General features: G+C 39.7%; 1 protein-coding gene across 1 annotated transcript; it reads right to left on the reverse strand.

The window, feature by feature from the left end:
• Positions 1-268: 268 nt before the first annotated feature.
• On the reverse strand, positions 269-1,116 carry LOC117642899. The gene is made up of 4 exons (XM_034381530.1): positions 968-1,116; positions 820-879; positions 375-464; positions 269-292 (listed from the first exon to the last, which is right to left on the reverse strand). Exons 1-4 carry the CDS (start codon positions 1,094-1,096, stop codon positions 269-271), a joined length of 303 nt encoding a protein of 100 aa, XP_034237421.1. The 5' UTR covers positions 1,097-1,116.
• Between the last annotated feature and the right edge of the window lie 14,377 nt (positions 1,117-15,493).

Raw genomic sequence — 15,493 nt, forward strand, 5'->3', positions numbered from 1 at the left:
TTCGGAGTACTCTCTTCTTTCTCCTTCATTTCCCTTAGACGCTCCTGATCGACTTCTGTAAATTGAACAATTGTTAGACATGGCATAATTGGAAACGAAACCTAACTAATGAGAGTGAACTAACCTTCTCCAAATGGATGAATCAGAATGTCATTTCGGTTCTCATCCTTCCCATAAAAAACAATAGAAGGTGGCACCTTCTTTCCAATATCTTCGTTCAACTGAGCGACATGTTCTTCGGACATGTTGTTGTATAATCCTGGCAAGGTCACAAAGTACTTGGTTCTTCCATCTTTAAAGTAGGCCATTAAGGTATTTGGACATTCGTTGTTCTTGTCCTTGTAAGAAGACACTTGCTGCTTAAACAAATACACCTCATACATTTTGCCTCGTTCCAGGGCATCGGGGCTCTTCTTAGTAGCATGTTCGCTTACTTTAGATTTCAGAAAATTGTACACAGACATCTGAAACAAACAGACACAGAATGAGCAACAAGCATAACGTCAATAGAATTGGGATAGCACGAGACAATTAGAAAATAACATAGACAAAGAAAAAAGAACAACTTAAAACCCATTCAAAGTGAAAGCTAAGAGAACTAATACAAATATCCACGTGTAGCAGAGGTTTAGGCAAAATGCAATCAGGATGCAAGTCTACACAATCGCATCATGCTATATCTGACACAAATGTCCCCGTGTACTAAGAAGCTAAGAGACTAGGAATAATTCATACACTGATAATGTACGATTGACGTGTGAAAAAACATTAGTAGAAGGAATTTAAGGAAAAGCACACCGGTAACATGAGATAAATCACCACGTGGAGCAGAGGCGTTGAGGAAACCAAACCAATGAGGATCAACGCACTGACAGAAATCTCCACGTGTAGGAAAGAGGTTAAGATAAGCTGACCATTTCGGTTAACAAATTAAATAAAACCTGGAGAAAATAAAACTAACACTTACCTTGATTGGATGAATTTCTTGTTGTATGAACTTCTTAAACGCTAGCACAGAGTAGTAACCCGTAGACCACAGTGTAGGAAATGGACGAGAACGGATGAAGTTTAAGTTTCCGGCTTTCAAAAATGACATGTTGACTGTGAAAACGTCCGACAGAGGCCAGGGGACGCACCTAACCGAGATGATGTCATTGCTCGTTAAGAGGCATATAAGCGTAAATATGTACTAGCATTAGTTTTGCATGTAGTTTGCTCAATTATACAATTAAATGTAATATTTTTATCTCTATATTAAATGAGTAAACTGTGAATAAATGCTGACAAGATGCGCCCCTACCTTCGGACTCTGGCCTCTCTCTCTTGTTTTTACAGCCAATTTTCCAAGAAGAATAAAAGAAAACATGTGTCCTTCCCCTTCGTTGCCGGTGCCGGTACCAAGCCGGTACTACCACAGCTGTTTCTGATCGTTCAACGACGACGAAGTTCCTCCTTTCAAAGTAAGTGTCATTTCTATTCTTAGTCTTTATTTAAATGAATAACCCTAAGTTCAGGTTGACTTAACCTTTACCCTACACTTGAAAATTTATGTCAGTGCAAAGTAACTCTCTGCCTTACACTTGCATTGCATACTCAATGGTCAGGATTAGTTAACCTCTCCGTAATTAACACGTGAAGTTTTATTGTTGGCTGAGCGATAGCGAAGCCCGTTACTCAGGTGGTGTTGAAAAGTTTTGTCTGTCTGTCTGTCTGTGTGTCTGTCTGTCAGCACTACTCCTCCTGAACGGCTCGGCCGATCGGGCTGAGATTTTGCACACTTTTTGGGTATGTCCTTGGCTCGGCACACGCGAAATTTCTCTATCCTAGCTCAACTGGTTCAGTTTTTATAGCCGAAAAACACCTAAAAAACGGCGAAAAATCGAGTTTTCTGCCGGCAAATGCCTTCTGCCTTGAAGAAAGGGGGGTCAGGGGGGCAGAGCCCTCCAGCCCCGGCTAGTTGAAAAGTAACAAGGGTAGAGATCGTGTTATCTGTGGATTAGGCAACTCTATCTGGAATGAAGGGGGGTCTGCGGGCTGCGGGGCGGAGCCCCCCAGCATGCAACAATTTAGAAGTAACCGACGATGGGCAAGCCATGGCCTGCCGAAGGCAGGCTAGCGCCGCAGGCCAAGGTAGGTACGCCAGGCGCGGATTGGAGGAACAGGCAGCGAGACATCGCGAAGCCTGTTACGACAAGACGCGGTCTGGCGTAAACCTACCTTGTGTCAGTAGTAGCAGTGTTCATTTCCTTAAATTCGATTCACCTTGAACGTTTCACATGTCAATCGTAGATTATCACCGTTAGAAATATTCATACTCTCATTGTAGAATGTGTAATTACCAGTTTTGGATAAAATTTCGTTCTAATTTACATTAGCTTGTCAACCTGTTCACAACATGTGCACAATTTCCCAATTGTCCTGTTCCGTTTCCTATTTCGTCAACCTTATGCCACTGTGACATCTTCATCTCACTGTTACAGATGTCCATCTACGATTTTTTGAAAAGTCGGGTCCATGACTATGCAACATTCAGGTCGCCCTTTACACTTGAACGAGGAAGGAAATATGAGGTCACCAACTTCATACAGAAGACTTCAACACCTACCATGAATGATCCTCCAAAGAAGAAGCTCATTAGCTATATCAAGTTAAGGAAAGAGAGGGTTTTGAGCCAGCGCTGGCGCTGGCGCTGGAAGGTGAGGGGCAGGGAGGCGGTCGCGCTCAAGCTGGCTTAAGCCAGACGCAGCGATACCCCTCCCTGCCCCTCACCTTCCAGCGCCAGCGCCAGCGCTGGCTCAAAACCTTCTCCTTTCTTAACTTGATATAGCTGCATATTTCGTTGATGGGCGAATGAAGTACTTTGTGACCATGCCAACACCGTATAACGACTTAACTGCAGACCATGTGCTCAGACTGAATGCAGATATCCAAAATAACCTTCCACCTTCTATTGTATACTATGGCAAGGACAATAATAGGGAAGACATTTTAATTCATCCCTTTAAAGAAGGTGAGTTCATTTTCATTTGCTAATTTTCCTTCATATTATGCAATGTGTTACAACTGTTCTTTATTAACAGACATAGATGAGGACCGCCTAAAAGATCTCAAGAAAAGAGAAGCAATTCAAGGAAGGAACAATTGGCCTTAACTAGTAAGTTTCTTTTCCTTTTCACTCAGTTTTTTGTATTACATTTCCTAAACTGTTTCTGCCATGCATGTTTCAGGTTCCTACGATTGACGAAATTGATTGAAATTGACGCCTTCCTTGACCGCCACAACAACTGTTTTCAAAAGAATGTTTAGTTTGTTTTTTTTTATTGAAGAAAAGTTAAGTTGTCAGTTGTTCTTTAAGATACAATAAAAATTGAATTCATCACTACTCTCAATGTCTCATTTATTTAAACACTTCAATAAATCACAATTCTAACTTGAAGTTGACTTCAAACCCTTTGCTGAGAACCTAGGTTTTACTTTGACACACAACCATCAACATTCACTGTAAGGAAAAATAGAGCTACAGTTAGAAGAAACAACCCGAGAAAGCAACATTGCAATAAAAAATTTAATTACTCACACACACTGCTATAATAGAGGAATTAAAGTCCAGCTAGCAAGTTACTGTTCACTTCTACATGATAGTACAGTTTGTTCAAATTCTCTTCTGTATACTAAATCTGCACACTTACTTATAGCAATAAATCTCTCATAAGCCACTGGCTGTAATAGAATCCCCTCAAGGCATTTCACACGAGACAATCCAACATACGTGAGACCCAGTGAAAATTCCCTTGTGCCAATATCTATAACCGCCTAAAAAAAAACAGAAAGTTAATTACAAGAAATCAAATTACAAATACTAGTAACAAATAGAAATTCAAAACATTTACCTTGTCTAATGTTAAGCCTTGGCTCTTATGAATTGTGCAAGCATAAGACAACACTATTGGAAACTGCTGTCTAGTGCATGAATTGCCATTCCTTGACCATGACTGACTGATTGCAGAAATTGGAACTAAATTGTCTGCTCCAATACCAGGACCAGTATATCCATCAAATTTAACCATGATAATGTCTGGGGCATCCTCTGGAGGAATTTTCCCTTGAGCATAAAGTATGTCAACAACAGTACCTAAACTGCCATTTACTAAACCTCTTCTAACAAACAAATTGCTTCTTAGCATATCACTGTTAAAAAAATTTACTGAAAAATTCATAATTTTTTGTAAGAAGTCGATTTACTTACATTCAGTCTGAATTTTCATACCAAAACTTTCATACTTCGCGGTCTGAAAGTTTCAGACGACGTTAGTCTGAATTTTCAGATCAACATGTTGTATGAAAAATGATACCAGTCGGTCTATTTTATCAGACTAAGTTGTACGAAGACAAAGACATTGAACAGTCGCACTAAAAAATGTCACTCTGTAGAGTAGAACACAAATCGGCGAACTTTTGCCATCGGTTTATCGTAGACGCTCAGCGGATCGTCTTGACTCAAAAATTAGGTTCACGGCAGTAGACTCCTACTTGCAAAGGAAGTGAAGAGGCTTAAGGTGACTGCTGAAATGCGAGGGAGAGCGGCCTTAGCCCAACCACGCGCCGACCCGTGGCCATGCGCGAGAGTGAAATTGTATTCTTTGTTATTTAGCTTATACTGCACTTATTAACCTGAATCTTGCTTTGGTGCGCTCATGCCCTTTCAGACAATCACTTGGAATAAGTTTGTAACAAAATATTCGCGATTTCGCCTTCAAGTGGCAATTTTAGCTCCAAGAGATCATCCATGCGACACTAGCGCCACCTAGCGGATAGAGCAATAAGTGTCCATTTCGGAGCTCTGAAACATTCTCTATGCTTTTACGACACTAAACGTAAATATTATTTGAAATACAACAGTAGTATTGATAAAAGTTCTGAGAAAATCGAAAAATGTACAAAGGGGACGGGGTTTTTTCACTCGTTTTTCGATTTCACAAGTATGAATTTAGTTTTCGGACGACAATGTACAAAACTTGATAGCCATCGCTCTAAATATTCAGACTTGCTAGTCTAAATTCAAATTTCAGACAACAGGTCAAACTTTTCAGACAGTTGGTCTTAATATTCGTACCATTTTATGAATTTACGATTCAGACCACCAAGTAAGACGAAATCAGTCTGAATTTTCATATTTTTTTTAACAGTGATTATTCTTGGGCCAACACCCAAGTATAAAACTGGCTCTAAGCCACCTGCATCATCAACGGTTCCAGAACTTGCCCCTGATCCATGGTGTTTAGATGCAATTCGAGCAATGGGAACATAATTGCCATTTTCATCAACTAGTTTATGCAATTTGTCCAAATTGTATTGTCTAACAGCCTTCTTAGTTGCATACAGTCTTAAAGCATTTGCAAATTTCTTTTCTTCATCACGACTAACATTACAAGTAAATCTTTTCTTTAACTTCTTGTAATCTTCTTGAGAAACTTCACCATTACTGACTCGACTTAAAATATCAAGAAACACATGATCACTTTGACGATAAACTTGATTCAAAACAAAATGTTTCTCAAAACAATTAAACATGTTTCTTCCATGTTCTGAAAGAAGACTTCTGCAAGGACCACCATACAACAAATCTTCCCTTACAGGTGGCAGCTGTTTATAATCACCAAAAATATAAACAAATAAATTTCCAAACGGTTCATTGATGCCTGTTCCTTCTCTCAATCGTTTATCTATCAAAGCCAAAGTTCTTGCTCCAACCATACTCCATTCATCAATAATTACAAATTTCACATTGTCCATTTTGTCAGTAAATTTTCTAGAAGTTTCGCCCTTTAGGTTAAGAAACTCATTTCCACCACGTGGTAAATGAAGAGCAGAATGAATTGTTGTACCACCAATATTCCTGGCAGCAACTCCAGTAGGCCCAAGTAACAGAAACGATGAAGGACCAAACTCTTTACATAACATTTCAATTAAATATTTTATAAGAAGACTTTTACCAGTCCCTGAAAAGAATAAGAAATTAGTTCACGAACACCAACCAAAATTACACTACATAACTATCACAACTCACCAGCCTTTCCTTGAACCAAAATTCTTTTATAAATACCATCAACATTTTTGTTATGTAAAGCTTCAATCTGCTTTTCCATAAAAACTTTGACAGCATTTTGCTCTTCAGAGAAAGCTACATCTGGCATATCACTTCTTACATATTCATCACTATCTTTTGCCTTTTCAGTGGCAATGAAATTCTTAAAAAAATTTAAATCTCCAAATGCTTCATACTTTGATGCATTTGCATGCCAATCATGGCTAATATCTGCTTCTCTTCTTCCAAGTTCCACAGTATCAGGTGTAGTGTTAGCATTTAACCTAGATGCTATCATCTAATCTTCATTTTGTGCAAGAATAAAATCATGATCCTCTACTTCTTCAACTGTATCACTTTCAGCTGTAATATTATTCAAACAGCAAATTTCATTTTCAACTAAACCTCTCCTACCATATGCATTCTTCCATGTCTCTCCTTCTTCTTTTAACTCATCAACATTGACAAATGGAACATGAAGCATGACTTGTTGGCGATAATAATCTTCATTTTTTTCTGCATTGTCAGACGAAAAAAGACGATGGAAAACTCTCACAATGTTACACTTATCCACAGTTTTCCAACTTGCATGATTATAATACTTGGCACAAGCATACATTGAAACATTAGCCAAATTTTCTGGTCTACATTTGTATTTATCAAAAAAACTCTTTCCAACTGAATTATCATTTGCATAGTTTTCTTTATCATTCAATTCCAAGGGAACCCAACAGGTTCCTTTCGTATATATTATTACAAATTTTCGCTTCTTACATGAATAAAGCTTTGATCCCATCAGTATATGGCAGACTTCCTGTGCAGATATGTCACGTTCAACACAATTTTTAATTAGAATCTTCTGGATTGCCTTCTTTGCCGTTTCAGTGCCATTCAAGGCTCCACATACAGAGGAACATATTTCTTTAAGGCTTTGAGATCCAACTTCACATTTTGTTACATACTTAGTTAAGTATGCAACAACAGCTTTCTTTGATAACACAGGGGCGATATCAATGTTAGCCCTCCAGGTACTAATTATAAAAGGATGAAATTTGTTTAATGCCTCATCATTGCATTCTGGTAAAAATTCCACTTCACCAGTTTCTGGATTTACAGTTATTTCACTGTGATCTCTTATCTCTTTTGGAAAGTGAAAACGACATATTGTTTTTCTTGTCTTCTTGTCAATTCTTTGACAATAAGATTTGGAGCAGGTATGCTTCTGAACCATCTTTAAAATCTGAGATAGGCCAACATCAACATCATTGACATCTTCAAACCTCACTTCACAAGGATGTTGATCAGGCATTGGGCAACCTTGGTCAGGTACAACTGCACTTACTAATTGATCAAAGTATTTACTGATCTTCTTTCTTTCTTCATCAGATGCATTTGCAATATTAGATGCGTCTGGTGCATCCTTAAGCCAAAACAAACCATGCACGTGTGGGCTGCCCCTAAAAAAATTTAACGTTTTCAATAAACATATGTAAACCTCAACCTAAACCTCAACTAAAATAATCAACTATTACCTGTGTTGATACTCTATTCGAAACCAATAGTCTACAACTTGAAATTCTGGTTCCAACACCTGTAAAACAAAGATGTTCTCATGATCAACAAACAGGCACATCACAATTTCCTCTTACAATTTAACAAATGACATTCAACTTACAGTATCAATAAAACATTGAAGCCTGTACTGGAAAAACATGTCAACAATCAATGGATTGTCCTGCAATAAAATCCTACGTTCACTCATGCGTAATTCAGAAATGTCTTTTCCACTCAACAAACGAAACAAATCTGGCCAATAAAGATCAGCAGCAGACATCGTTAAAAATATTGTTGGCAACCCAATTTGCTCCACCAAATCACGAAGCTCTCCAGACCTGCTTTTCCAAAAGGCTTTCGATCCACGAATGTTTGATCCCATGTACATAAGTTTCTTTAATGCATTTGGGTTCTGTTCAATATGTTGTTTCAATTGGTCCACATTCATCTTGGAAAATTGAGCATCCTTGTTCACAAAAACACTTCCACTCGACAAAGCAGTGTGTCTTGCCCACATGTTAAAGGCAAAAAATCTGAAAGTTTTATGTTTAGCAAAACGATCATCATGATAAGCCAAGAAATGCTTAAAGTACTCATGTAGCTGCGCTTTCTTCGTACGTTCATCTTTTAAATCACAATTCCCAAATGGGAATAACGTTGGGAACGCACAGACAATTAACCCAGGAGTAGCTTCACTAACAGGGTCACTGCTCTGTTTTGGCCACTCTAAAGATTTGTTGATTTGTTGATTTTGATTAATAAATGAGGCTTCAGGAACTGCAGATGCATCAATTTGATTATCTTCATTTCCACTATCATCTTCAATTGCACTATCATCACAACACTCCTCACCATCATCTTCATCTTCCAGCAAGTTAGTAATTCGATCAAATACATCATCATCCTCAGGTAAAAGGTCAAGATTCTCAGCACAAATTTCCACATCTCTATAATACTCATTGTTTTCTTTGAGCCACAATAACGCAGCTTTCACTTTTGCTGCACGAACACGAAAATCAGTAGCTTTCCCTCTTAAATTTACAAATTGAACATTCACAATTGGAATGTCTTCAATGCGATGAGGAAGCTCTTTCACAAATTCTTTGACATCTTGAAAGAAATTTATCACATTCCCCCGATACCCATATTGCAAACCTTTCAATTTGTATACAGAAAGAACAGGATGAACACGTGCTATTAATGCTTCTTCAGTAAATGTAAGATCTTTCAGAACATCAGGCACAATGCCCGGATCCATATTGTTGGCTCCACTGAATTTCCAACATCCTGCATGTTTTCTGTGCGCTCTTTTCAATCCAGGATAAAACATATATTTCTCATTACAATGTAAGCATACTTTCATCTCAAATGATTGCATAACTTCTTCAAATTTCTTTGCAACCCTTTTACTTCTGGGAGATCTTAAGTCACGAAAATCATTCAAAACACCTCTCCAAACAAATTCATTTCCATGCATATTTGTAATGTCAGGGTCATCAACAGGTTCTGCAACAATATTAATTGTTTTACTACAAACATTCATTACAAGGTAAAGATGAACACCAAAGTTACTTCCCTCAACACAGGTTTAACCCCTACTCAAACTTACCAATTGGTACTCGTCCAGATTGACTAAATGCTTCAATAATATCACAAGGTAGGTTTACGCCAGACCGCGTCTTGTCGTAACAGGCTTCGCGATGTTTCGCGGCCTGTTCCTCCAATCCGCGCCTGGCATGCCTACCTTGGCCTGCGGCGCTAGCCTGCCTTCGGCAGGCAATGTTTGCCCATCATCAGTGACTTCTGATTTGTTGCGTGCTGGAGGGCTCCGCCCCCAGACCCCCTTCACTCTTTATAGAGTTGCTTCATCTACAAATTACACTACCTTGACCCTTGTAACTTTTCAACTTGTCAGGTTGGGGGGCTCCGGCCCCCAGACCCTCCTTTCATCAAGACAGGAGAGATCTACCTGCAGGAAACTCAATTTTTCGCCATTTTTTAGGTGTTTTTCGGCTATAAAAACTGAACCAGTTGAGCTAGAGAAGTGAAATTTCGCGTGTGCCGAGCCAAGAACATACCTAATAAGCCTGCAAAATCTCAGCCAGATCGGCCGAGCCGTTCAGGAGGAGTAGTGTACACAGACAGACAGACAGACAGACAGAAAAAGTTTTTCAACCCCACTGGAGTAACAGGCTTCGCTATCGCTCAGCCAATCAGGTAGAGGTGTTGGTGCATGTAAAGATGGAATAGCATTTTTGTGTAAATTAGGTCTACCATTAATTACATTATAATGTTTAGATTCAAAATGACACAAACAAATGTAGAAATGTTTGTGAAGGCATGCTATATCCTTCGTTAGAACTTTATGATTACCACAAAATTTAATCCACTGCAGACACCTACAAACAAAAAGCCAAAACACTATACATATTCACAATCTATCAAAATAAACATTAGACAACACAACTATTTCAAAATAAAATTTACCTCTTCAACCACTCATTATCAAAATTATGGCATTGTCCAGAAATTCTTAGCACTCTTGGAAGTGCAAATAATGTATGAGTTGTATTATTGTTCACACAATCTTTAACACAACATCTTCTATTCACACGTTGAGAACGAACATTAGCTTCAACTGAATCCAAAATAGTAGGAACAGCAAGTACATCATCAACCCATTCCATTGTCTGAATAACACTGTGTCCTTCAACATGCTCTACATCACCATTCATGACATCTCGTTGTGGAACATTCATAACCTACATCCATAAACAATAAAAATATTAGAAATAAATCACAAAAACCACCACAATGCAAGGATTTTACCACTTGAACTGCAGTGCCATCGCATACAACAATTTCCGCTGGAACAATCAGTGTATCTACAAAATCATTTTCAACAGGGATATAACCACCATTCCACACAAATGTATCTGCTTTATCACTTGCCTATAACACAAACAACATAATTACTTCAAATCCATTTCTAAATGAAATGCACAACATTGAAAACCAAGACCTACCCCAATGTTAGGAACCCACCGACTACTGTATGAATTCAGTAAAGAATGAGATTCATCAATTTCCATAGGTATACCAACATTGTTCTGGACCAAAATATCATCATTGACAATGTCCATGTCTTCTATACTTGGTAAGTTGACTTCCTACATCATAATGAATCAAAAACTTTGTATCAGTGCACCACAAATGAATACAGCATAACTATTTCCAAGACCATAATACTTGTAAATTTACCACTTGCACTGCAGTTTCATCACAAACAACAATTTCTTCTACAACAGCCATGCTATCTACAAAATCATTTTCAACAATGATATGACCATTATTCTCAACGAATGGTTCTGCAACACCAGTCGCCTGCAATACAAACAAAAATACATAATTACTGTAAATCTATACCCTCCTTCCAATGCATTTCCAACAAAAAACAAACTAAAAAAGAAATAAAATATGACCACTTTAAAATTTGTAAGTTTACCCCAATTTTAGGAGACCACCTCCTACAGAATGAAGACACCAAATGTTGCGACTCTTCGATGTCCATTGCAATGCCAACATCATTCCCGTGTAAGTCATCAATTTCCATTGCAACACCAACATTGTTCTGAACATAAATATCATAATTGCCACACATCAATTCCATTGACAATACACAGAGAACAAAAAGGATAGCTTACAACATTGGAATTTCAGTTACGACTTAATTTGACTCACAATATCTTTCAATGAAATAGAGGGAACTGCTCCAGCTTTCAATTTCCTGTTGCCCTGTAATTCCTCTGAAAAATGGTTACTGCAAACGAAGATGTTTTTGAAATTGCATTCATTGCCATTTTGAAATGAAATTCATGCGGACCACTGGCTGCGTTGTAAAGGATCTTTAGGCAGTCTGAAAAACAGTTTACATTATACGTGAGGTGTAAAGCCAGGACGACTTAACCTGACGAAACAACAATCAAATAACACTAATATGACCTTACCCGTACAAGCGTACTCCATCACTTATACTTTGTTTTGAAAAAGGACAATGTGAAACCGAACATCTCCGCCAATCAGGCATATCTCGATGGTCCCACTGGGGCATGGGGACCGGGTTGGGTTCGGTGGGTTGGGGCAGGTTGGGGTCGGTTATCGCTGTTATCGCTAGTTATCGCGCAGGCGCCACAACAATTTCTCATACCAACTCATCTTCTTATACAGGGTTCCCTCTTGTGTGAGTAATAAGATGGTAAACCAAAAAGATAATATAATAATACAAGGTAGGTTTACGCCAGACCGCGTCTTGTCGTAACAGGCTTCGCGATGTCTCGCTGCCTGTTCCTCCAATCCACGCCTGGCGTACCTACCTTGGCCTGCGGCGCTAGCCTGCCTCCGGCAGGCAATGGCTTGTCCATTGTCGGTTATTTTTTAACTTGTTGAATGCTGGGGGGCTCCGCCCCCCAGGCCCCCTACATTCTGAATAGAGTTGTCTTATCTGCAGATAACACGATCTTGACCCTTGTCACTTTTTAACTTGTCGGGGCTGGGGGGCTCCGCCCCCCAGACCCCCCTTTCTCCAAGCCAGAAGTGATCTATCTGCAGAAAACTCTATTTTTCGCCGTTTTTTAGGTGTTTTTCGGCTATAAAAACTGAACCAGTTGAGCTAGGATGGTGAAATTTCGCGTGTGCCGAGCCAAGGACATACCCAAAAAGTGTGCAAAATCTCATCGAAATCGGCCGAGCCGTTCAGGAGGAGTAGTGCGGACACACACGCACGCACGCACGCACGCACGCACACACGCACACACGCAGACAGGAAAAACTTTTCAACCCCACCTGAGTAACGGGCTTCGCTATCGCTCAGCCAATAATATAAACCTTAAAAAAATTAAAAGCTGTTTTATTCTATCTAAATTCAGGAATTATTTCATGCAAGTAACCTTGCCTCTTGGATCCATCTTTTCCACTCAAAATATATTTCAATTTTTCAATTTTTTACATTGTTTATTTTGTTTCAATTAATGTGTTAAGTTGGTAACAGTGGATGGGACGTTGAAATTCGCTCTTGTACATGAATCCCGATCACCTTGGGCTTCGCAAGTTAAAGTTTTGTTTAAGTAAAAGTACAAGTTTAAGTTAAACTTGAGCTCAGTCAATCAGAGCTTTGTATTTCAGACTGACTGTCGAGACATGGTTACATGGGCTTTTATAGACAAGCATGGTTGCTACAAGGCAGAGATCGGGTCACTCCAGAACTACCAACTTACAACATCTCCCTCATTTAAAATGGAGTTACAATAATAAAACAGCCCGGGTGGAAGGAAGTCTAGTTTTAACCGAGTACCGACTACAGTGAAAAACTGCAGTGCACAAACTGCGGTCTTCACTGCAGTCAAAGTGTGAAAAAACTCTGTAATTATTTACAAGTTTGTGTACTGTTCAGGTGGTACTCGTAATAGTAGTCTGACTGCAGTTTTTTTTTCAGTTAAGAGTTCAGTTCTTAAATAGTGTCGTAACTTCAGCTTGATCTATAGCTATGTTACACTCACCATTGCTCAGTTAAACAATACTTCAAAAGTGTGTTAAAATACTACTTTTGACTCAAGTATATCAACGCTTTATCTGTAATTTTATCTGCATGATTATTGTCTAGACACCATTACGCTTCAATTTACACTCATAGTATACCTTTTCAATGCAGTCAGGAATGAGGAAGCGATTGAAGAACAAAAGTAATCACAGTGCAGGGACTAGTAGCGCGCCACCTAGCGGCCGATGCTGTGCACTTCGTTCGGACCTACGCTTGGACCAATCAGGGTTCAGCTTGACAGTTCGCTATAACGGCCGCTTGGTGGCGCGCTACTGGTTCCGGGCTTTTAGAGTACTTTTGTTCTTCACTCGGCGACGAGCGAAAGGGGCTATTGAAAACCGACACGACTGGAAGGCAAGGATCAGTGCGTCGATCAATATGGTTTTTCTTCTCTGAGATTAAGCATGGCGGGGTGAAGCCAAAATTTAACGTTGAGCATAAGAATTATTGCGATATTCTTAGACGTCGGGGTAGTGCGCAAACTGTGGAAAAATCCTCATCCCACCAGAGCGATTCTCACGTTTCGGGGTAGTTTCGTTTCTTCTGACTCCTGTGCCCAAACGAGCGCAGACATGGGGTTTGTTTCTGATGTTAGGGAGGGCCATTGCCCACTAAACGCACACATTTCGAAAAGTTCACGTTCGTTGGATTGGTCTACGTAGCGTTTAGAATACCCCAAATGTAACTTCCGTGATTGTCCAAAGAGAACATACTCGAACTTCCCGCCCCCAGTGTGGCGGTGGGGTTCGAAAATGCTGCCAACTGTCGATGGGGATTCGAAGCTTGGCATGTCTCGAGCTGATTTCAACCGAAGACCAATACGCCCGACTTCTTTCAAAGGTACTTATGCTGTAACGAAAAATGTCCTCCGTATATTCAATTTCACTACACAAATTTCGAAAAGGCAGCTCTGGACTTCTCCCCAAGCCAAACTTTAAACTTTCCATGACACAAGCCATCAAAGTGGAGTCCCAGGGATATAATTGCATGGGTCGCGGAAATCTCAGATGCTGTACACGGTCTCAAAGCGGGCTAGAGCATTATAAAATGGCGTGTATCAACAATTACCTGTAACTTCCGTGGCACCCTTTACCCAATGTTGCAGCAGCACTAGGTGAAAAAATTTTCCGCTTAAATGTCGGGCTCAGAGTATCATTTGACCCTGGAACGACTTTTAAGCCACAGCAAGCCCGAGTCAGCCGTTAAAGCCGATTTTCACACTTTGTAACTTCCGTGATAACGTAATTTCCGTGATCAAAACACCCACTAAAACGTATGGGAATACCTTATGGCTCATGTTTTTAGGAAGGTAGTACAAGGTCTTTACTATAAATACCATTGCCATAACTCTAGTATCATCCGGGACCCCAATAATCAGAACAACTTAATTGGATATTTCTCACTTTCGGCAAATCAGAGACGCCAAAACTACCCCGAAACGTGAGAATCGCTCACCACACCGTGTGGTCTACTGTCAGCCGCCGAGCTGCAAGGCCAGGTTTCAAGGACCTGCCGCTAGGCGAGGGGGTATTTTCTCAGGATTTTGGTGTACAGTCTATTACAATTACGCTTATTACGCATTATTACGCCTATTACGCGCTATTACGCCTGTATTACGCGTTATTACGTCTATTACGAGTTATTACGTCTATTAGTACTACGCGTTATTACGCAAGTATGACGCGTTATTACACAAGTATTACGCGTTAATACGCAAGTATTTCGCGTTATTACGCGTCTAGTATTAGCGGATATCGATTGAGATGAACTTGGACTATGTCTTGCAAAATTGTCCGCGCTACAACGTGGTGGTGTCAGATTTTCAATCGTTTGCTCGTACGTTCTTTGTACGTTTGCTTGTTACGGCGTTATCGTAGTGTTTCGGAACTTTTGCGAGATATCTGAAGTTTGATCTCCTTTCGCTAAACCCTTACCACAGGGCCAGGGCGAGACCTCCTGCAAAGTGGTGGGTCCACATTTTTACTGTGTCCCTGAACATGCCCTGATTTTCTCGCAGCATAGTGGCCGCTTCGATATTAAGAGGAGAATCAGGGTTGGGGTTTTGCAGCAAACCTTGGATGGATACCAAGACCCCTTCTAGTCTAATACCTCGGACCCTGAAAAGACAATATCAAGAAATTAAAAATTCATTGTCAAGATTTGGAATCATTGGAATTCAGTTATTAATTCGTTACCATTCTTCATTAAGTATGTCAACACAGATAATGCCCGTGTCCAAACGGATGCTGGGAAGAAAC

The sequence above is a fragment of the Thrips palmi genome, unplaced genomic scaffold, assembly GCF_012932325.1.
Source record: "Thrips palmi isolate BJ-2018 unplaced genomic scaffold, TpBJ-2018v1 HiC_scaffold_1, whole genome shotgun sequence".
Lineage (NCBI taxonomy): Eukaryota > Metazoa > Arthropoda > Insecta > Thysanoptera > Thripidae > Thrips > Thrips palmi.

What these genes read in the sequence shown, in the direction of transcription:
- LOC117642899 (XM_034381530.1), bottom strand. Translation starts at nt 1,096, where the DNA reads ATGTCATTTTTGAAAGCCGGAAACTTAAACTTCATCCGTTCTCGTCCA. An exon ending in AAGAAATTCATCCAATCAAG is followed by an intron (nt 880 to 967) that starts GTAAGTGTTAGT and finishes CTACACGTGGAG; the next exon opens with ATTTCTGTCAGTGCGTTGAT. An exon ending in CAACGCCTCTGCTCCACGTG is followed by an intron (nt 465 to 819) that starts GTGATTTATCTC and finishes TGTTTGTTTCAG; the next exon opens with ATGTCTGTGTACAATTTTCT.